The sequence below is a fragment of the Dunckerocampus dactyliophorus genome, chromosome 4 (genome assembly GCF_027744805.1).
Source record: "Dunckerocampus dactyliophorus isolate RoL2022-P2 chromosome 4, RoL_Ddac_1.1, whole genome shotgun sequence".
NCBI lineage: Eukaryota > Metazoa > Chordata > Actinopteri > Syngnathiformes > Syngnathidae > Dunckerocampus > Dunckerocampus dactyliophorus.
Window position 1 is genome coordinate 25,643,160 of NC_072822.1, and position 21,983 is coordinate 25,665,142.

At 40.8% G+C, this 21,983-nt stretch overlaps 1 protein-coding gene across 7 annotated transcripts in view; it reads left to right on the forward strand.

The window, feature by feature from the left end:
* Positions 1-21,983, forward strand: part of cux2b (cut-like homeobox 2b) — a 177,639-nt gene that overhangs the window by 60,286 nt on the left and 95,370 nt on the right. For 5 of the 7 annotated variants that reach the window (XM_054773970.1, XM_054773967.1, XM_054773969.1 and 2 more), the window contains 2 exons: positions 8,393-8,503; positions 15,212-15,259. In XM_054773970.1, the coding sequence (XP_054629945.1) occupies positions 15,224-15,259 (36 nt within the window). In that variant the 5' untranslated portion in view covers positions 8,393-8,503; positions 15,212-15,223. Of the gene's footprint in view, positions 1-3,471; positions 6,305-6,380; positions 6,757-8,392; positions 8,504-15,211; positions 15,260-21,983 lie in introns of those variants that run through there. The other 2 variants (XM_054773971.1, XM_054773972.1) reach the window with 2 other exon arrangements.

The following is a 21,983-nucleotide window of genomic DNA, read 5'->3' on the forward strand; positions in this document are numbered from 1 at the left end:
TGTCTTAAGGCTTAAGTCCATTTTCTGCAAGTTCTCTAGTAACTCGGGCAAGCTCAGTGTTACTTACATACTTACAGGGGCAAATAAACACCAACACTGAACTAACAGTGGTGCTACCTCCCCTGAGAGGTACCCTGAGATTCCCAGCCCTACTCCCAATACTTGATGCGGCCCAGCCTCACCCAGACTCTACCTCCACTGGCCCCCAGTGAAATTGAGTTTCAGACCCCTGCTTCAAATCATATAAAACCTGTTTAAGATCTTCTTAATATGGGTTTTAGCATTAATAGAGCCCCCTATCGTCATTTGTATACATTAGGTACACTTGTATTACACAATATAGTTGACATCATAATAGGCAACAAGACATCTTCGACATAAATAAACCATTACATAGACTCACACGTTAGCTATTGTCTCATCAATGTTCCTGACACTTAGTAGCCAGTGTTACTACAATGGCGCAGAGAACAAACACATATGCAGTGGACATTCACACAGGAGCTGCTGTCTGCCATAACTCACTCCAGTCACTAGCACTCTCCACACTGCTAATTATGCTAACACTCAGCAACTCTACAGTAGCTAGCTGATGTCATACTTCCCAGGACTTGCCTGTCAAAGGCACAGCCATGTCACAGATATTACACTACATATAGCATCTTCTAAATGCCTTATATTTGTATTTTCATTTATTTAGCCATTTTTATGATTGGAAAATGCTTAATTTGGGCCAAGAGTGCGTACAATTTGCTTATATACATGTAGACAAGACTAATAGACTAATCGCCGTATTCAACCACGAACTGGTGATCATTTATTTATTCATGAATTTTTGAAAAACCACGATAGACTGAGGGTGCAATGTTCAAACCGCGATGTAGCGAGGGACGACTGCACAACACACGTAACAACACAAGTTCATAGAAATCACCCCGTTGGGTCTCGCATTTTCCGAAAAGCGGTTGACCATGTATGTCAACATCGACTTAAGCTGGGACTTTTCAGTAATAAGAACACAGTAGACCATGACTTGATGAGTTGGTCGACAGACTGGTTGGAGACATAAACACGGCTGCCTTAAGCGGCTTCCACTGTATCAGTAATTGTGTGTTGAAATGGTCTTGAAATGTCATCACGCTTTATTGATAAACCGTATATCGATTCATGAACCCTGACTGTAAAAACCCAAAATACACTTTTGGGTTGCTCTGGTTACTTTCCATCACCCAAGAAATGAATTAACTTGTATTAATACGAGTTTTGCAATGTTTGCTCTTGCGATGGAAGTGTGAATTGGGGCAGCTCGAGCCAAATTGACAGAGAGTAAAATTGAAGGAACAGCAGCCTGGGGTAAACAGATGGAGGGAGATGCCAGGTGATAGCAGCACCCCAGTGCTTCCCTGTCAGAAGCCGCATGCTCGGCTCACGTTCCGAGCGCCGTGTCATGGAGGTCAGAGTCTCCGCCTCCCGTCTGGATGCTTTCTGTCTCTCTGTGTCTCACAAAACCACACATCCTTGTTTTTGAATGTGCAGCCAAAGGAGGACAGATAAGATTTTGGTTTTGTCATACACCCACAAATGTATGGTCAGACAAAGTGCTCCCCCACTCCTCTTCCTGCCTGGCGAGAATGAGGAGGTGTTTGCATGTAATGTTGAGGCCAGACTAGACTGCAATGATTGGGCCCATTGATTGTGGCAATTTGATTTATTGATCAGTCCCCCCCTTCTCAAATGTGGCAGGGCTAATCTCAGGCAGCTATGGACAATCTTGTGTCTGGGTGGCGATAAGGTTCATATGAAAGGGAACTACACTTATCTTAATCACACACTGGTCCTTGCCCTGCCCCGTTTTGCAGCACATGCATATGTCTCTGCATGGACAGCATGTGCGCCCAGCCACTATTTTGTGCTAGACTTTTAAACACAGTTGTGTGTGTGCCTGTGTTTTTGCATTGGTGCGGTGGGGGTTGTGAAGCAGTACAGTCACCAGGCAGAACAGAGTGGATCTATAAATTGATGGAATTCAAAGCCTCCAGCATCGATTACCATTATAACAAACAGCAGCACACAGAATGTCTGATTATTTTCAGACAAAGATTCTGTGCTCTCAGCAGCAATTCTGCTGATGCTGTCACAGTTTCCGACATCTGCCTATGATTGCAATTAGATGGGATACAAAAAGAAAAATAATACCCAATCTGCATTTTCCTCTCTCCTCCTCCTACTTTTTTCCCCTTCCACTTTAATTTGTGCTGTCCAAGCCCAGTGCACACAATAGTGATTTTAACTCAGCCCACCTCTGTGGAGTACCTTGGTTGTCAACATTTTCCACCACCGTCTTTGAGAGAGGCCAAAAAATAGCTTACTACTACAGATGTAATCAAGACGCCTCGTTTAATGAATCAGTGTCACAGCCTCTCTATGCAGTTAATTAGTGAATCCTGCATTTTTCCTAGAACACTTCCACTTGCAGAAAATCTGTACATCTACTTGCCCTGTTTCAAACATTACCTAGCGCAAAACCCGGTGAAACCTGTCATGCTTGATGTCCGTCTTCTTGACGTAATCCTTAGAGCTCGGTCCTTTCTTGCAGAAATATTGCCACCGCCATTTTGGGAGGGCTTTGTTCATATATCACCCAATAGTACCACACCCTGCAGTCATGACTGAGGCATAAACCTGAGCCCTCTTAATGCAGCACTCAGGTCATGCTGGCGTTGTTGTGTAGGTAGGATGAATATAATGATTCTGCGTTGAGTCAATGTATGGATTTATACTTCGATTCAGCTGAAGCCTCAGCAAGTCGTCCCTTGTGGGGGATATACAGTATATGGATTTGCAAGGTCAGCAATCGATTGTATAGGCTTGAGTGTTCACAAATTAGCTTTATTGCATGTTTAATAATAAAGAAATGCTTCGCAACGTTGTTGGTGTGTGGCAGCAGTTTACATCTGTCCCCAGTTCTCTTACATGAAAGGGTTAGGTAAAGGGTAGCACTCTGGGAAGCTTCACCCACACTGTCCAGTGTTTGCAGTCACACAACTTCAGTTTTTGGTAAAAAACTAAACGAAAAAATTGCTGCGCAGTCCTCCCTTCCCACTTTGCGCTTCAAATAAAAAAAAATATATTCATTAATAAATCATTATGTTTTGTGAATGAATACGGCCTATAATTAGTCACAAATATGCATATTCAAGCAAATGTTACATAGTTTTGGTCTAAATTAAGCATTTTCAAGCATAAAATTGCTAAATCAATGACAATACAAATATAAGGCATTCAGAGATGATGAGTATTCAACACTGGTCACCACCAATGTTACCGTAATGTTTGGTGAGACACACTAGCAGGTTTGGATGATCTCACAACAGACTACTTTTGCGGCTGTTACCCACGCAAAGCTAAAACTCAACTCTGAACGCCCAATGTCTCAGCTTCTTGTCTGTCTCTCACACATTTATAGTAACACACACGAGCCACACAAGTCTTATTTATGTCTTAAATTGCTTATTTTCGCTTATTATGTCTACCCTATTGGGTAATACAAGTGTAAAGGTGACTACAGGGGTGTTATTTTATGTCTAGAGGGCTCTAATAATGTAACTGTATTTAGAAGGTCGTAAACAGGTCTAACTAGGAAAATAATCCATTTATAAATAAGGAATCCTACTTTGTGGAAATTCACTTATCACTGTCAGGTCTAGAACCAACTAACCACAATAAAGGAGGCATTACTGTATCCTATTTTATAGTCCTTCAATCGAATTGTATGAGCCAATTATCGTTTAATGGAATCAGAACCACCGAAAATAATCAACTCACTAGTAGATAGTGTCCATATTAAGACAGTTTTTTGCAAAAAACGCCCAACATTTTATGTCAAAAAACACATTATGTTTAAACTGTTTTCTTATGTGGCATTCTGCAACACTTTGAGCTTTAAGCCCATTTTCTGACATCCAATAAGCTAGAGGTCTATCATATTAAAGCCACTAAGCTTCTAGCTTCTTGGTCTTTGTTTCGTAGTCAGAAGCCACTGAGCTATCCCCTCACACATTGACCTAAGGACATAAGGACTGAATCTGTGTGCAAATTCCCTCTTTCCTGTCCCTTCAACCCAGATGACAGGTTTGCTCTCCCAGGGGGACATTCATCAATTATGGCTGGATGTTTGACTGGCAGAGGCTTAATGACAGGAGCTCCGTATTGACCCGACTGCCACACACTCAAAATTTGGTCCCACATGCCCTTTTTAAAACCTGTCAAATGATTAAAGAGACACTCTTCCTCTTTATGGCAAACTGAACTCGTTTTTCAGCTTGAAAGTCTTTAAGACGCATGTACTGTACTTGCATTTTTTGAGAGGAATGAATGAATGAATATCGGTGACAAATTCAAATCAAAAGGGGCTGGGTGGAAGCCCCAGAGAGTAGAAGTACAGTAGATGTCTGCTTTTCCGGTGAATGGTGGCAAACAGCGATTAATTGAGACGCCCATAAAATGTTTAATTTTGACACTCTAACACAAACCAACAGGAGGTCAAAAAGACAAAATGCCTCCCTCACTCACAGTGCACCCAAAAATAACACAGTAAGTAAATAACCAAGTAACACATGTGGAACACACAATGAAACTGCACCACACAGACTATGCAGGTACTGAAATAAACGCTTACATACTAATAGAAATTGAAAAGAATACTATTCTATCCTAATGTATGACCTGGGCTTTCCGGCTAACTAATCGTATTTTGAGTTACTCTGCAATTACCACGCTAAGACTGCTCTCTTCAAAACAGCAAAATGAGGAGACCCCAGTGGTTGGAAGAGAAATCTGTGCAATTGTACATTGATGCTTTTCTGGAGGCTCTCTACTTGCACGTGTTATGGTAATTTTTCCTTTAATTTGTCTATTGATGATTTTAATCAGGGTTTTGCAAAGTTTCTTGACTTGGAGTTTATATTGATCAGGATTTGAAGATTGATTAGGAAGCAAGAAAGTGACAACTTCTTTAGCATCTTCTTGTCCAGAGCATTATGCTGTGTATTTGCTCCCAATCATCTAACTTCTTTCCCTTGCTTTTAATGACGCACAAAACTATAGGATGCTTCCCTGACTTAAAATCACTGTTATATCAAAGTACTTATAAAATCCACTTAAAGTCACATTTCGAGGAATTTACGTTTGGTAAGCTTGGGTCCATTGGAGTCTAGTGGCGGTTGGCTGGCTTTGAAAGACTAATCTTTAGGACAGCTCATCCTAAGATGGACTATAATAACCAACGGAAACTTATAAAGTCTTGTCGTCTTATCCTTGATAGCTTTGGTCTCTTCGGTTACTGTACAGTTTACCCGGAATGGCCCAAGTCATGTGAAATTGAAACATTCCCTATGTAGAATGCTGCTAGCAGTAATGCATGAACAAGCATTGTATGTCTTTTTCCTTAATTAGGGCCTATCGTCTATCAAAATCACACATGAGGACACACATTGTCCCCAATTTCTTAGGGCGGTTGATACATTTGACTGTGTTTTGCTTGCCAGCATTATTCAGATAAACAACGGAAGTGATGCTGCAACAGTGGAACCCGCTTAAGTCAACAGCTTATTTATGTCGACCATCTCATCAAGTCCTGGTCCACCGTGTGCCTGCTTAAGACTATGTCGTTTATAGTAATCTGTTTAATCGTTTATAGTAATCAACAGTAATCTGTTCCAAACTAAACCGTGATAAGTGAATTCCCGCAAAGTAGGATTCCTCATTTATAAATGAAATATTTTTGTAGTTAGTGCGTAGAAAACCTGTTTACACCCCTCTTAATATGTTTTGTAACATTATTAGAGCCCCCTAAACTTGAAATAACACCCCTATAGTCACTTCTACACTTATATTGCCCATTATAGTAGACATAATAAGAGAAAATAAGACATCCATCCATTTTCTATACCATTTCTCCTCACTTGAGTCGCAGGTATGCTGGAGCCTACCCTAGCTGACTTCTGGCGAGAGGCGGGGTACACCCTGTACTGGTCGCCAGTCAATCGCAGGGCACATATAGACAAACAAGCATTCACACTCACATTCCTACAATTTAGAGTCGCTAATTAACCTAACATGAATGTGGGAGGAAACCGGAGTAACCGGAGAAAACCCACGTACACGCACGGGGAGAACATGCAAACTGCGAACATGCACACAGAAATGCCCAAGGGAGAATCGAACCCAGGTCTTCCTGATCTCTAGACTGTTACTGTGTTGGCCAACATGCTAACCACTGGACCACCGTGGGCCCCCAAACACTGTAAGACATTTTAGACATAAATAACACTTGTGGTCATGTGTGTTGCTCTAATTGTGTTTCTCTATTGGGAGCTGCTGAGTGGGGGGTGGACAGGAAGTGGTGTTGGGCGTTAAGAGTGGAGTTTTAGGTTACGGTGTTATAGGAGTTATTGTGTCTGTTGAGAAATAATTCAAACCTGCAAAAGCCTGTTCCAGCGATCAAGTCTGGTGGTTGTCTCAATGAACATTACAGTAACATTACACCTTGTAACCAGTGTAGAATGCCAATTCTGAATGCCTTATATTTGTATTTTAGTTCATGTAGTCATTTTTATGCTTGAAGATGCTTAATTTAGGCAAAACACTACATTAAATATGCATATTTTTGACTGTTTACATGCTGTGTTTAACCACGAAACAGGCTGAAAACCTGTGATACATTGAAGCTGTGAGCAACGTTCGAAGCGCAAAGTGGTGAGGAATTACTATATTGTTAACTTCATCATTATCAGTCATGTAACTACGATCTACTAAAACATGATTTTTTTTAAATTACTTTTTTTGGACACAAATAAATATGGCACTTATTCCTATAACTTGTCTTACATATTGCATTATTTCTCATTTTGCACATACAGTGTTTATTTGTGAAATGCATCACCGTAAAAGAAGCTTAAAGTGTTTATTTGTTACACAAGATGTGACCTGACATTTGTTTGAGGGAAGAGCTGCAATATTGGTATTGGTAATGAAGTCCTGAACGATATCAGTATGTCAGATATCAGTAAGAAAGCCAATATAGACTATCTCTATGGAACACAGTACAATCCATGATTTTGATTTATAAGTGCAGTTGTTCCAGGCCTTGGAGAACTCATTTGCCAAGTTGTAAAAGTGATGACTGGAATATAACACAACAGTAAGATTCTAGTCGTCCAAGTTGCTCAGTGACTTGTCAGTCCAGGGACTTGAACCGGTAGCCCTTCAATTAACAGCTCTGACCGACAGTCTGCCACTATCCCATGAGAGCACTGAGGTTGAAGTCTCATCCTGTCCTTTTCCACCCTTTTCCTCGTGTGATGATTTATTAAATTGCCTTTAAGTAAGACTGCGCATTAATTAAAACACAGTCAATTTAATTTCCCCATGTCGTATATAAATCCACAGTGCTAATTTGAATCCCTCGTGCCGCTTTGCTATTGTACTCCAGCAGTTTACAAGAAAAAACTCCCAGTCAATTCTAATGAATCTCCGTTGAAAATGAAAAGAAGGTGAACATACAGCTGTCTGTTCACTTCACGCTTAGTATAGCAGAGTAGACTTTAGAATCTCCTTTCTCTTTTTTTTACACTTTGCTGAAAGAGCTGGGAATTGGATGACTGATCGATAATATTGGATTTGCGGATGGCGTGCAGTGCAGCAGAGTCCAGCATGAATGCAAGGTTCTGATGAAGGGCCGGCTACACAGACAGCTCTGAATAGTGGATCAGACACGTTGCCTGGGTGGAGCTCTCATTTCCTATAACGCAGTAAACAAGCAGTGTGCAGAAGACGATAATGAAGTAACTTTTGCAAGGGTGGTTGTTGTATCGGAAGGCTAAGTTGGTTAAAGTTGTGGTTAGTGGCTCCCAAATATTGAGAATCAATATAAAGATAGGAAAATAGATTTCATGACGCATTGGCCTGGTTTAATTGGAACAGTCGAAGCTCCGGTTCTTCATAAGGGTATTTGTCAGGTTATTGGGTTTCTACACGTGACTCCACCGCCCTCCCCATCCCACCACTTCTCTGCCCCGCCTCTTACTGGCGCTCGCTCCATAGCTGTTGCAAGTATATTGATTATTTCAAGTACTGATTATCTAAAAGGCCTTGTGCTATGCAGTCATTGGATTTATTCGGTTTAATTATTTATGGGTAAAGGCTGCCTGTAAGTATTAGTGCTTCAAGATGATCATGATTACGCTCGTAAAATTCATTCTGTTTTCCTATTATATCTTTTATATTCATGCACACTGCTTTACCGGATGAGGGTTGGCAGGCTAAATTGCCCTGTCCTTCCACTTTCTTCCTCTCACTGTTGTACTTGTCTTCTTTTTTTGTCTGCTTGCAGAGGGAGCTCAACTCTGTAGCATCTGAGCTGGCGGGTCGACAAGAGGAGAGTGAAGACTCCCATCGGCATCTGGTAGAACTGAGTAGGGAGTTCAGGAGAAATGTACCGGAGGTGAGCTTTGAATCCCTTCAGACACACACGCACTCTTAAGCAGTTGTCACAATCGACTTTGTAGAGGAATTTATGCATTTCTTTAGTAGCAATTGCATTAGTACGGTTGTACTGTTTTAACATATACCAATATTTGTGAGCAGTCAGGTCATATACAGTACTGTTGCCCTCCTATTCCGCTGCTGCAATCATGTGGTGCTTCACCCAGGCAAGACTTTACCCGGGGGATGTCACAAGATCTTGTGTCCCAAGATCTCGCAAGATTAAAACTTGACAAGATTTCTCATTCAGAAAAAAACTGTCTCATGGGCACTAGGTCCGGGGACGATAATAACAATCACACAATTAAAATGAACTTGATCATTTTGCCGGCTTTAATATATCGCCATGTGCATGCGTGTCTGTTTTCCTCGTCTCCCGCCTCCAAACAGGCAGGAAGATTGCTCACTGTGTGGATTGGTTTCAGCATCTTGGTGAGTTTGTTCCATAGAACAATGGCATGAATGGAGTGAGCCCTTTTGTCAGTCATACATTTTCTTTGGGTGAAGGCAGGGCCAGTAGCATACACACAGAGTGCAGAAGTGTGTAGCCTTGTGAGGAAAGAAACATAGTAATTTCATTAATAGATTGCAATATAAGGACATATTTTTTTTTAATACAGTCAAACTTGTCTATAGCGGCCACTAGAGGGAGTCTGCAAAAGTGGCCGCTATAGACAGGTGGCCTCTATAGACAGGTTGGTGTCCAGTTTGAATGTTGACCAGTAGAGGGAAAAAAAGGGAAAAAAAATAATAATGTTGACCAGAAGAGGGCACTGCGGACTGCAAATAAAGGTTGTACAGCACTACTAGGTTTGTTATCATGCTTCATGGTTCATGGTTTTAATCCTGAACATGCATGAGTCAAACAGTAGCACATCACATAGTACAATTTACAATTTTGCATGTCCAAAAAGGAGTAGGAAGAAGCAAAGCTTATTTAATCCTAACCCACATCAGTTTCACATCAGTTGCAATACATTTATTCACCTCTTATTCTTCCAAGTGTACTTTGTAGGTCTACATGACAATGTAGTGCAATCATAGCCAAGGTTTTTACTTAGAATATATCCACGATCCACAGCACAAAGCTGTGCTAGTAATGTCTTACGCTTGTTTTTAATATTTTACTTTTTATACGGCAGAGTGTCATTACAGCTTTAGTTCATCAGGAAGTGACGGGAAGTGACGGTGGGCGTCCCGAGCAGGAGAGCTAGGCTCAGTGCTAGCTGTGAGTTTCGAGAGAGTTGGGAAGTGTGTTTATGTTGGCGTGGATGTAAAGTCCTGCAGTGTTCTCCGCTGTTAATAAAGCCATTAAAGTGCATCGGCGACGTGAGTCTCTCCTTCCCCACAACAAGTATTGACCAGTGCACACCAGGAAATAAACGGTGTCACTTGTTACAGGCATTGCCTGGACAGCTATGTAGTGGGGCTTGTTTAACCTTTGCCTTGTGGGCAAGCAGGAAGGAGAGACGATGCTGAGAGATGTGTGTGTGTTCTGAGCTGCTGTCTGGTGGCCGCGTTCAATAAACAAAGTTGGCAGAAGCAACAGGAGAAGTTTCCTTTTTTGCTTCAGAGCTGAATAACACTGACAAGTTAAAAGACTAGTAGCGAACGGAAAAGAAGACGGCTTTGTTTGTGTCAAATACAGAAGATGAGGACTTTGATGGATTTGTGGATGAGGATTGATGAAAAATAACGTGAGTACATTCTAAAATACTTCAATTAAGTACAACCGAACTCAGTTTTGCTCCCGCTGCTGCATGCATGCTAGTGTATGTTTTTTTTTTTTTTATTTTAGCGTCACTGGGAGCACGTCCTGTTCCCAGCCTACTTTGCGGTAATGTTTTGGTGCAAATGCTCTAAAAGTTACATGTTGTGTGTAAAGTCTACACACGACTGCTTCATTGATTGAAAAACAAAACTTTTTTGTGCATGAAGCTTCTACTTGAGTTGGTAATTTGGCCGCTATATGCAGTCATATATTGACCAAGGGAGACCAAATGGGTGGCCGCTGGCTGCGTTGGACAGGTGACTGCTATACACAGGGTTTATAACATGTAAATTTGCTGCGGGGGATTTTTCAGTGGCTGCTATAGGCAGGTGACCGTTCTATAAAGGTGGCCGCTAAGACAGGTTTGACTGTATTTTTAGTTGTACCTTTCTGCTTCTTCTGCATGTTCATCTTGACAAAATGTGTGTAGAAGGGGGAAAGTGTGTTGTAGGCAGCGCTTTAATTCCAGCAACGACTTACAATTATATATTAACTTATGTTCACCTCCTTGTAAGTTTTGAGGCCGGATTGACTTTCGAAGCTAGTTCTACCATAGCCAAACAAACTTTTGCAGAGCACACAACCAAGGTGCGTTCAAGGACCACCAAACAAAGTGTGAAATCTCAATGCTTGATTGCGTAAAGAAATGAACGTGTAAAAATCACGCCACAGTGCACATGTAACTGAATAATAAACAATACATATAGCAACTTCTGATTAATCCATGTCAATTTTGGACTTAAAATAATGTACTGATTTAAGCCCCACACATTTTCTGTTATCCGAGTACAGCTAGGGATACAAATCATTTAGATGGGTGAACAGAGACATATACAGATGGTGGTGTACTCGCTCATCCCTAATAGTAATCATAATAATACTCCTAATAATAACATGGGCTACTGTTGTGGCTGTAACCTCCAACAAACTAAAACTTAACGCTGATCCCCCAACCTCACTTCCTGTCTCCACATGGAACACATTTACTGTGACACAAGTTTTATTTATGTCTTAAATGGCTTGTTTTCTCTTAATGTGTCTACTGTATTGGGTAATACGAGTGTAAAGGTGACTATAGGGGTTTTATTTAAGGTCTAGAAGGCTCTTATAATGTTAAAAAATGTATTTGTAAGATCGTAAACCGATTTTCTATGCTCTAACTACAAAAATATTCCTTTTATAAAGAAGTAATCCTACTTTGGGAAATTCACTGATCGCAGTCGGGTCTGGAACCAATTAAGACTGCCATATGCAGTGACTTCACTGCAGGTTCTTTTCCAGCCCAAATATGCTATGTAGCACTGTAATCCCGTCAGTAAAATACTGGTGTTGAAGATGTCTGTCATCACAGCCCAACTATTACCTAGTCTCGGTTCTGAGCTCTTAATGCAAGGGACTGGAACGCCAACTTTTCTAAGATCCCGGCCACACATACCCACACCAAATGGATGTCGGTGAGCTGCGCATGGTGCGGTTACCTGTTTGAAGGTGTACCATCCATCTTCTATGCCGCTTATCCTCAGCTGACTTTCGGCGAGAGGCGGGGTACACCCTGGACTTCCCTGTCTCCTGACTGTGTGGCCAACATGATAACCACTAGGCCACCGTGCGGCCTGAAGGTATACCACGGCATGAAAAAGTCACGGTTTCAGAACCACTAAAATTGTGCCGTCATACCGTTCATGCGATATGAGAGAAGGTGAAAGTCCAGCACGGCCACTACGTGGAAATACTTGGTCATGTCGTGGTATTCCTGGCAGTTGGAACTGCGTTTTGATGTGTTGAAACCACAGGCGTGTACCGTGTTTGCAAAAAAGTTGGGCACAGATACAGTAGCACCGGTGTTTGCTGCCTCGTTAGCATTGAGCTTCGCCGGTACTGCCGCGCTGTTGTCGCCGACATATTACTCACGTGGAGGATCACCAAATGTGGAGATGTGATAAGAATGAGACAGGAGTTGAGGATAAGTGGTATAAACCGTTTACGCTCCACTGAACAAGTAGCAACCACTTAACTACGTCTCAGTTGCTAACAACAATCATGTGACCCGTGTGTGCCTGCACATTCACCACTACTAATCATGTAACATTGCAAGGTTTTTTTTTAAATTATTTATGTTGTGACCTTCCTGACCCACTTGATTTGCATTTATTTGCATTTTTTAAATCTAAGAAAATATGAAAAATATGACTTGAGTTGCAGCATTAGCCACAGTAAACTGCATTATTTATTTTTAATACATATGTTGCACTTTCGTTGCGTTCTTTGATATGGTTTTAAAATGACTGTTTTTACATGACATATTCTCATTTCAATAAAGATATTTCAAAATAACACATATTAGAACTGTAATTCTAATACAGTGAAACCGTGATATTGTTGACCAAGGTTAATCATACAGTCATAATTTCATATCGGCCCATGCCTATTGATGACACAACCTAGATGTGTCCTGCGGAAATGAGAGCGACAAACTGCCACAGGCTACAAGGTGTCGTCAACATAATGTAGCGATGTAGCTAGTGCGGCTAAAGTATGTTCTTCCAGAGTGCGAAGCCACTCTTCTAAGTTGCTAATCCTTACTGTCAATGCTGCAAATGAACTACATTTCATTGTCAGTGAAGGAGGGCAAGCAATAGCAAAGCTAAGACAGAGACGCCATGCTAATAGCTAAGCTAGCATGAATGTAGTGTAGCTAGCGAAAGCAAAAGACTATGTGCACAGTAGAGTTTTTACAGAAGGTTATGTGGAACGGCGTTACAGTGGAGAGTAACGAGCTATGAACAGGAAACGAGCAAGATGAATAAGAGTTTAGAGTGTGAATAATATAACAGTTACACAGAGCATCTACATTATGAAGAGCACACATACGAAAACAACGCATTATGTTACTGCATACGACAGCAGCCAGGGGGGACCCTTTTGTAATCTCTAACCTGTTTTTGAAATGGTTCTATGATAATTTATATGCCAAAGAATATACAGCCATTCCTTGTTTATTGCAGTCAGTTGGTTCCAGACCCAACTGTGGTAAGTGAATTTCCGCAAAGTAGGATTCCTATAAATGGAATATTTTGGTAGTTAGAGCATAGAAAATCAGTTTACGACCTTCTAATTCCATTTTTTAAACATTATTAGAGCCCTTACACTCGTATTACTCAATAGAGTAGATATTATATATGATAAAATAAGCCATTTAAGACATAAATAATACTTGTGCTCGTGTGTTTTAGTATAAATGTGTTTCCTAGGGAACCTGAAATAGAGGCGGACGGGAGGTGGCATCGGGGGTTCAGAGTTGAGTTTCAACTTTGTGTCGGTAACCGCCAAAAAAGTAGCCTGATTTTTTCTTTTTTTTTTTTAAGGGATTATTGTGCCTGTTGTGAGATAATTCAAACCTGCAGTAAAATCCTGTTATTCCAGCAATCATGTCTGATCCTTGTCTCTCACCAACATTAACAACAGTAACACTACTGACACCTAGTGACTAGTGTAGAATACTACATTTCATCATCTTTGAGAGCGTCTTTTGAATGCCTTGTACATTCGTCCCTCGTTTATAGCAGTTAATTGGTTCCAGACCCGACCGTGAATTATATAGGATTGGGTGGCGACCAGTCCAGGGTTTGCCCCGCCTGTCGGCCGAAGTCAGCTGGGCTGGGCTCCAGCATACTCCCGTGACCCTGGTGAGGAGTAACGGTATAGGAAATGGATGGATGGATATTTTTGTAGTTAGAGCATAGAAAACCTGTTTATCACTTAACATTATTGCAGCCCTGCAGACATGAAATAGCACCCGTATAGTCACCTTTACACTCCTGTTGCTCATTGTTTACAACAACATTGCTCAGCTCTTATGCGGCAAGGACTCGAGATGACCGCTAGCTACCGAGCTAACAAACAAGCAAGCTAACCAGTTAGCCTTAAATTTATTTCTTCTAAACTTAAGAAGCTAAAAACTTACCACTTCCACACAGAATGGGAGGAGAATTTTTTTTCACTCTATCATGACGGACATGCCATGGCTGACTTCATGAGTTCATGCATGAGTTCTGTCATTACTGCCGCCTAGTGACCAGAATACTACAAATGACTTGTATTTCAATATGTTTTGACTAATAATATACCGTAGTCTACCACGAAACGGCGCTCATTTATTAATTAATTAATTTCCGAAAACCTGCGATATAGCAAGGGAGCGATAATTCGAACTGCAATATTGCGAGGGATGATTGTATTTGTATTTTAGCTCATTTGGCCATTTTTATGCTTGAAAATGTTTAATTTGGGCAAAAAAAAGTGTAACATTTGCTTAAATATGCATATTTCTTGACTAATAATAGGACGTGTTCAACCACAAACGACATGATTTCAAAAAAATAAAGGGAAAGCTAAAATAACATATCCTAGATCTGAGTGAATGAAATATTCCTAATAAATGCTTTGTTCTTTACATAGTTGAATGTGCTGACAACAAAATCACACATAATTATTTATTTATTATTTTATTTATTTGTATTGATTGATTTATTGGGGGTGTCTTGCTGTCCACCTGTCGTCTATTCCATTTGCACAACAGCATGTGAAATTGATTGTCAACCTTGTGTTGCCTCCTAAGTGGACGGTTTGATTTCACACAAGTGTGGTTGACCTTGGAGTTACACTGTGTTGTTTAAGTGTTCCCTTTATTTTTTTTTTCAGCGGTGTAGTTTTGGAAAAACTGTGGTAGAGTGACAACGCAAAATTCAAAGCGCAAAGGGATGAGGGATGACTGTACACAGAAAGAGACTTACATCTTTTAAGTTAAGCTCATATAAGATGGCAGCAAAAAAAGTGTTAAGTTTTTGTTGTGTGTGTGTATAATAGAAAAAATAGATATTTTTTGTCTTTATGTAGGAGGTCCGGGAGATGGTGGCACCAGTTCTCAAGAGTTTCCAAGCCCAGGTGAGTCATTGACCTTTTGTATTTTACGAAACCCATTTTCAGCCAAAATAATTGATTTTATTTGTTCCTGGAAGCACAGATTGATTTTGTTATATCTACACACGAACACCATCTGCACTGAGGCCACTGTGCTTCTATATAGCAGGAATGATTTAATAGATAGGGTGGAGGAATCCATTGCATACATTTCATCTTACCGCTCGCTCATCGGGGTGCTTATTGACTGATGCCTTTTCTGTCAAAGTGAAGTAGCATCTATCTGCCATTAGATGATCAGATATCTTGCTTCTCATATTTTCTTGCCGAGACAAGCCCTCATTTCCTGTTGTGATGGTGCATTCGCTGTCCCCCTCTCTGACGGTGCCATATTGAAAAAGTCATCTGATACCTACCACGTCTCTGCTCCATCCATTAAACCAAGGTCATAAATCATGTTTGTGTGCTGCGTTATGGTCGGCAAAGCAGACACTTATGGAAATGATACCACAAATATGTTCCTAGTTTTTTCTCCTTTCCTCTAAACTCCTGCTGGGTGCTAACCTGAAAGCCCCATCACTGGTCAACATGAGAACACGATGCATGGATTGTTTGGCTCTCTTGGAAGTGATTATCGGCAGCTTCTTTTTAATGCTTTATAATTGACTATGTCCAAGCAAGCGTGTTCCCTGGCAACAGCTATTACGTTCAATACTATGCTCCACAAAATGTTGGCTGATTTGTGTGCTAATTCAATTAGACCGACTGTAAAGTTGCACAAATATCAGAAGCAGCCTTCCATATCTTTATTGTGCAAACAGGAACCCCCCGGATTCATTTAAGCACCATTGATGTTTGACAACTGGGAGTCTAGAGATGTTCCATAGTAGATAAAATAGATGGCTGATAATGAGCCATTATTTTTCTTCCTTTTTTTGCTTGTTAGCTGCAGTCCCCTTTAGGTATCTTTTCGTTTCCCCTGTGTAACTTTCATGCACTTTATTCAGGCAGCTTGTGCTGGTTATTATGAGCAGTGTTGGGCAAATTACTTTCAAAAAGTAATTACATAAAGCTACTAGTTACTTTCCCAAAAAGTAATAGAATTATTGTCAGGGGAAATTTTTCAGCTGACTTCAAAATAGACAAAGAGACAAGACAATTTCTTTGAAAATAATGAGAGGTACACTTAAAATAAACACATAAAATAATATTAAATTACAGTAATCCCTCGTTTATCGCAGTTAATGGGTTCCAGACCCAACGGTGATAAGTGAACTTCCACGAAGCAGGATTCCTAATTTAGAACTGGAATATTTAGTTAGAGCAGAGAAAACCTGTTTACGACCTTACGCAAATCAGTTTTTTTTTTTTATTATGATTAGAGCTCACTAGACATGGAATACCCATATAGTCCCCTTTTACACTTGTACCCAATATAGTATAAATAATAAGAGGAAATAAGCCATTTGAGGCATAAATAAAACTCTTGTTAGTGTGTGTTGCGAGGGGAGATGAGTGGGTGGCAGACAGGAAGCAACATCAGTGGTTCAGAGTTGAGTTTTAGCTTTTAGCTTTACTGTAGCGGGGATACTGCCGCAAAAGTAGTAGTAGTAGTTATTATTATGGTTATTGTGTTATCATTATATTGCATATTGTGAGATCATACAAACCTGCAATAAAAGCCTGTTGTTCAGGCGATCAAGTCTGGTGATTGTCTCTCACCAAACATGACAGTAACATTATTGACACCTGGTGATAGTATTAAAATTTGAGCTTTGCATGCACAGGGCTTGTATCGCATCGAGTCCGAACGGCTCTCTGTGGACTCCATTCCGCCCGAGTATGTTTGGGCCTTAAGAACATCTCTTTTCTTATATTCTTATATCTGCAAACTGGTTCTCATCATTCATGTAAAATTTTCGGATCACAGCTGTTAGATATCCGTGCATAATGTACCACGTTTCGTTCTGGAAAACAGTAACAGGGATGTAGTAGTTCAGTAACAACTAGGGATGCAACCATCCACATTTTTTCTTCCAATCCAATCCCGATACCTGAATTTGGATCTGTCTTTGCCGATGCAATTCCAGTTTCTATACCAGAAGTCTGCATGCTTCAATATTATTACTACTGATAAGAATGACTAGAAGGTGGTCGTTTAACAGTCGCTTTATTGAACTAAACCATTTATAATAATATAATATAATATAATATAATGCTTGGTGTTTTGTACACTTTGACCTTATTGGTAATGTCAGACAGCTTGAAGAGACTTGTGAACTTTACCCAGCGGTAGTCCATGTGCGACCTTAGTGTAAGCCCTGGGAACTCGACATGCTGCTGCAGGGGCAGAGCAGGCGACAGGGTGGAGCTTGATGGAGCTTGTTTGACTCTGTGGTTTAGGATAGGCTGATGCTCCCCTGCAGCTGGCAAAGGGTGGAAAAAAGTCCTGGAGTGTTTGTGAAAATGAATTTTCGAAGTGGCTTCTTTGCTTCCACACCCCTCCACACTTCACACATCCCAGTTCGGAAGGCCTCATGGTATTTGGACCCTCATCGTGCCACTTCTAAAGAAAAAGTCAACTCCTTTGAAGTGTTTGCGACATGACAGGTTTCTCTCTTTTCTTATTCATTTCAATGTTCCCCACCCACTTTCCCTCTCTCCGCTCGTCCAATCTTGCCGTCTAATTATCGCTAACCAGGCGACTGATTAGAAACCCGACCTAGTTTTTTGGTGAAGGAGGAGAAAGGGTTAATCCCAGAGCTGGTGACTGTCATTGGTCGCTCCCCTCCTTTTTCTCCTCTTTTCCGTTCTGCTCTTCTTTCTTTCCCTGGAAGTTTGCTAATGAGGTCCCGTCAGAGCTGAGGAGAGGTGTTAATTTGGCCTTGTGAAGAAGGAAGGAGATTAAGGACAGTGAAGAGCTGAGTTTACGGCTTAAAATACACCGCTGTCCTTATTAATCCACAGGGCCCTCGGAGACCTGCGTTTTTGGATTTATAATGAACGCTGTCTTATAATGAAGGTAATTTTAATAAAAATTTACGGAGGAGAAAAGTACATGGCGCATGTCTTCACTGTCTCGGGCGCACCTTTGGGGGCTGTGGGATATGACAGTTATTTCTAAAATAACTGATGACTGGAGCCTGCTGGACCCCTCACTGTTCACACAACTTTCATACACGCACTTGATCAGCTTACAGAGAACTGTTTTGCCCAAGAACAAGTGGGCTTCTCAATGTAATTTACACCCTTCTCTCACTTTACAGTAGTGTGAACTATCCTCAGGGAAGACCTTTGTTAGGTGCAAAAAACAAGTGTGACCCATCTCTCATATTTGTAGACTTTTTCTTCCTTGCACCACCACTCTGAACATCAGGACCAAACTGCTTACAGTGCTACTTTGATTTTCATACGACCTGGTTGTCATAGTATTTGAAAATTATTGACAAAAATCTGTCTCGGTTTTCTTACACTGACTTGGTTACAACGAGTGCCCAAACAAAGCGTCCACGCATTGTGTCTCCATCTCTGTGAAGAATGGATAGTGCTTCTTTTAGAGTTGACTGTAATCTTTATGACCGTATTTTCCCAACTATAAGTTGCTCCGGAGTGTAAGTCGTCTTAGGGGGGCGGCCTGGCTCCTGAAGGTTGCGGGTTTGATCCTTCGTTTTCCTGTGATCATGTCAAAGTATCTTTGGGCAAGATCCCCAGTTGCTCCTGATGCTGCGTCATCAGTAGGTAAATGTGCTAGCAGCTTTGAGTGCCTTCATCCATCCATTTTCTATGCCGCTTCTCCTCATTAGGGTCGCTGGGGGAATGCTGGAGCCTATCCCAGCTGACTTCGGGTGGAGTACCTTGAAGGTGGAAAAGCACTATACAAGTGAAAGACCATTTACCATTTAGTCAAAAGAGGTAAAAAACATAAAAGAGAGGTAAAAAACATACAGTTGTCCCTAATAAATAATTAATATATTGAGGTGAGAAACTATTGAATTCAAGAAACAACAACAACAACAAAACAGGAAGGTGGTGGTGGTTGAACACTGTCTGTGGGACAGTCACATCAAGAATCACACTTTCAATGAAGGTACAAGTAACCTTTATTGTTCATATATCCCTTTCATTCATTATTTGTATGTGTCTATATGCATTTTGAGTTGTTTTATGCATGTCGAAGTATAATTGTAAAACTATGAAAACGTGTTTTGTGTTAACATTTTTGGCTTTCTGGAACAGAGTAATTGGATTTACATTATTTCTTATGGGAAAAATTGATTTGGTTAACGTCCATTCGGTGCGAGTCAAACCTTCTTAATGACGCTAACAGAGGTTCCGCTGTATTGATATACAAGTTAAACCTAACTATAAGTTGCAGGACCAGCCAAACCGAGGAAAAAAATGTGACTTATAGTCCGTAAAATGCACTGTGTGTCTGGAGGTTATTTGTTCATAGAAAGCACACAAAACGATGAACAACTCTGCTTTCTTCCTTCTATAAATCCCTTTCTATGACCGCCCTGCATATTTCATTTGATTTTGGATTTTTAGTTTTTTTTTATCTACGGCTGAAAAATAACTCACCATGGGACAGAAAAGTGCCAGAACTTTGAAAAAGATGACTATGACTAACACTATTGAATTCAAGAGAGAAGTCGAAGAAACGTCTGAAGGTCGCAATAGGATTGTAATGTAAAGGTTCATAGCTAATGATGATTGTACATGCTGCCAAAGTTGACAATAAAGTTCAAGCGAGCAAGTATACAACTCTAACGTCCACTCCAGTTATTTCAAATAAATTACATTAGCGGGAAACAGCGTCTGCGTGGCTCTTCCAATCATGGTCGTGTTCGCCAACAATAATCTTCAATGAAGGTAAAAGTAACATTATAATTATTTTCTATAAAATGTTTTTTTTTATTATTATTATTTGTGGGTGTCTGGTACGGATTAATTGGGTTTGTGTAATTTCTTATCGGAGAAATGTATTCGGTTTTTGTACGCTTTGGTTCGACTGACCTTTTGGAACGGATTACTAATGAAAACGGAGGTACCACTGTATTCTATTTTTCCCTTTGTTTCTTTTGGTACCCTCATAAAAAGAAAACAGCCGTACATGGACCACTAATTACGGAACCTTGCTTTACAATGAGGAGTAATGTCGAGCTCACACTGAGAGTTGTGCAGATGGAGATTCTGATAAATAGTTTGCAACATGCAATTAGCAGCTCTGTCGGTTACATACCAGTAACCCCTCAAGCTCAGGCATTATTATTAGCCCTCATTATCTACCAGCAAGGTACAGTGGGATGAGTGCACATCAAAAACATCAAAGCGCTATTAAAGCGTTGCTACCTTGGGGCCGTTGGACACCTGTTTATGATTCTAACTGTGCCATTTCTTCCCCTGGGGTTGGGAGTGATGATGTGATGGGACCATGTTTTTATGCATTTTGTTGTTGCTTGTTTTCCATGAGCACGGCATAGCAACTTCTCTCCCCTAGTTTGTCAAGTAGAAAGAGGACAGACACACTTAGTTCTACAGATTTTGTGAGACTATGATGTGGCAATTAGCAACTTCCCAACAGTGTTTAATTGCCTGCCTGATGTTTAGCATAGGGATGGACTAAACAATTACTTCATTCCTTGATTTTTAATAATTGTGTTATGGGTCTTTGAAATTTGAATAACCTCCCTCCTTCCGTACTGAGTCTTTTTAGGTACTCCGGCTCCCTCCCGCAGTCCAAAATATATATCCAATTTTCAGCGTTTATCTTGTTCAGGGTCAGAGAGAAGCTGCAGCCTCTCCTAGTTGACTTTGGCTTTGGTTGGCTTTGGCTGCGACGTACAGTAATCCCTCATTTATTGTGGTTAATTGGTTTCTGTAAAGTAGCATACTTTATTGATACATTAAATTATTTTCATAGTTAGAACTAACACCTATATAGTGACCTTTATACTCGTATTACACAATATAAGTAAGTTAAGGCATTTGAGACATAAATAAGGCTACGTTCACACTGCAGGGTCTGAAGCCCAATTCGGATTTTTGGTTTAAATCAGATTTTTTATGTGGTTGTTCACATGACCAAACATATGTGACTTGTTAATGTGAACGCAAAGCGTTCGTAAAGTGACGTGCATGCGCAAAAGCACGACGTCACTCGCATTTCCGTGTGTTTATGAAAGTAATCCAATCCGATACTGGTGACATTCAGGCTGGTATTGGCAATACCGATCCGATACTACAGTATGTGCAAATTCACCTAATGTGTAAAGTAGTGTACAGCATTTCAAATCATAGCATAAAGTAAACAAGAAATCATAGTAATTTATTGATTTATTTTAAACTCTGAAGTGAAGGAGTCCAAGTATCTTGGGGTCTTGTTCACGAGTGAAGGCTGGAGCGTGAGATCGACAGATGGATTGGCGGAGCGTCTGCAGTAATGCGGTTGCGGTACAGGACCGTCATGGTGAAGAAAGAGCTGAGGCCGGAAGGCAAAGCTCTCAATTTACCGATGCATCTGTGTTGACTCTCTCACCCAGGAGCTTCGGGTCGTGACCGAAAAAACGGAATCTCTGATGCAAGCGGTTAAAATGAGTTTCCTCCGTAGCGTGGCAGGATTCACCCTAGGAGAGCTCGATCATCCGCAAGGAGCTCAGAGTAGAGCCACTGCTCCTTCACATCGAGTCCGGATTCCTTCTGGATGCCTCCATGGTGAGGTGGTCCGGGCATGCTGAGCCGGAAGGTG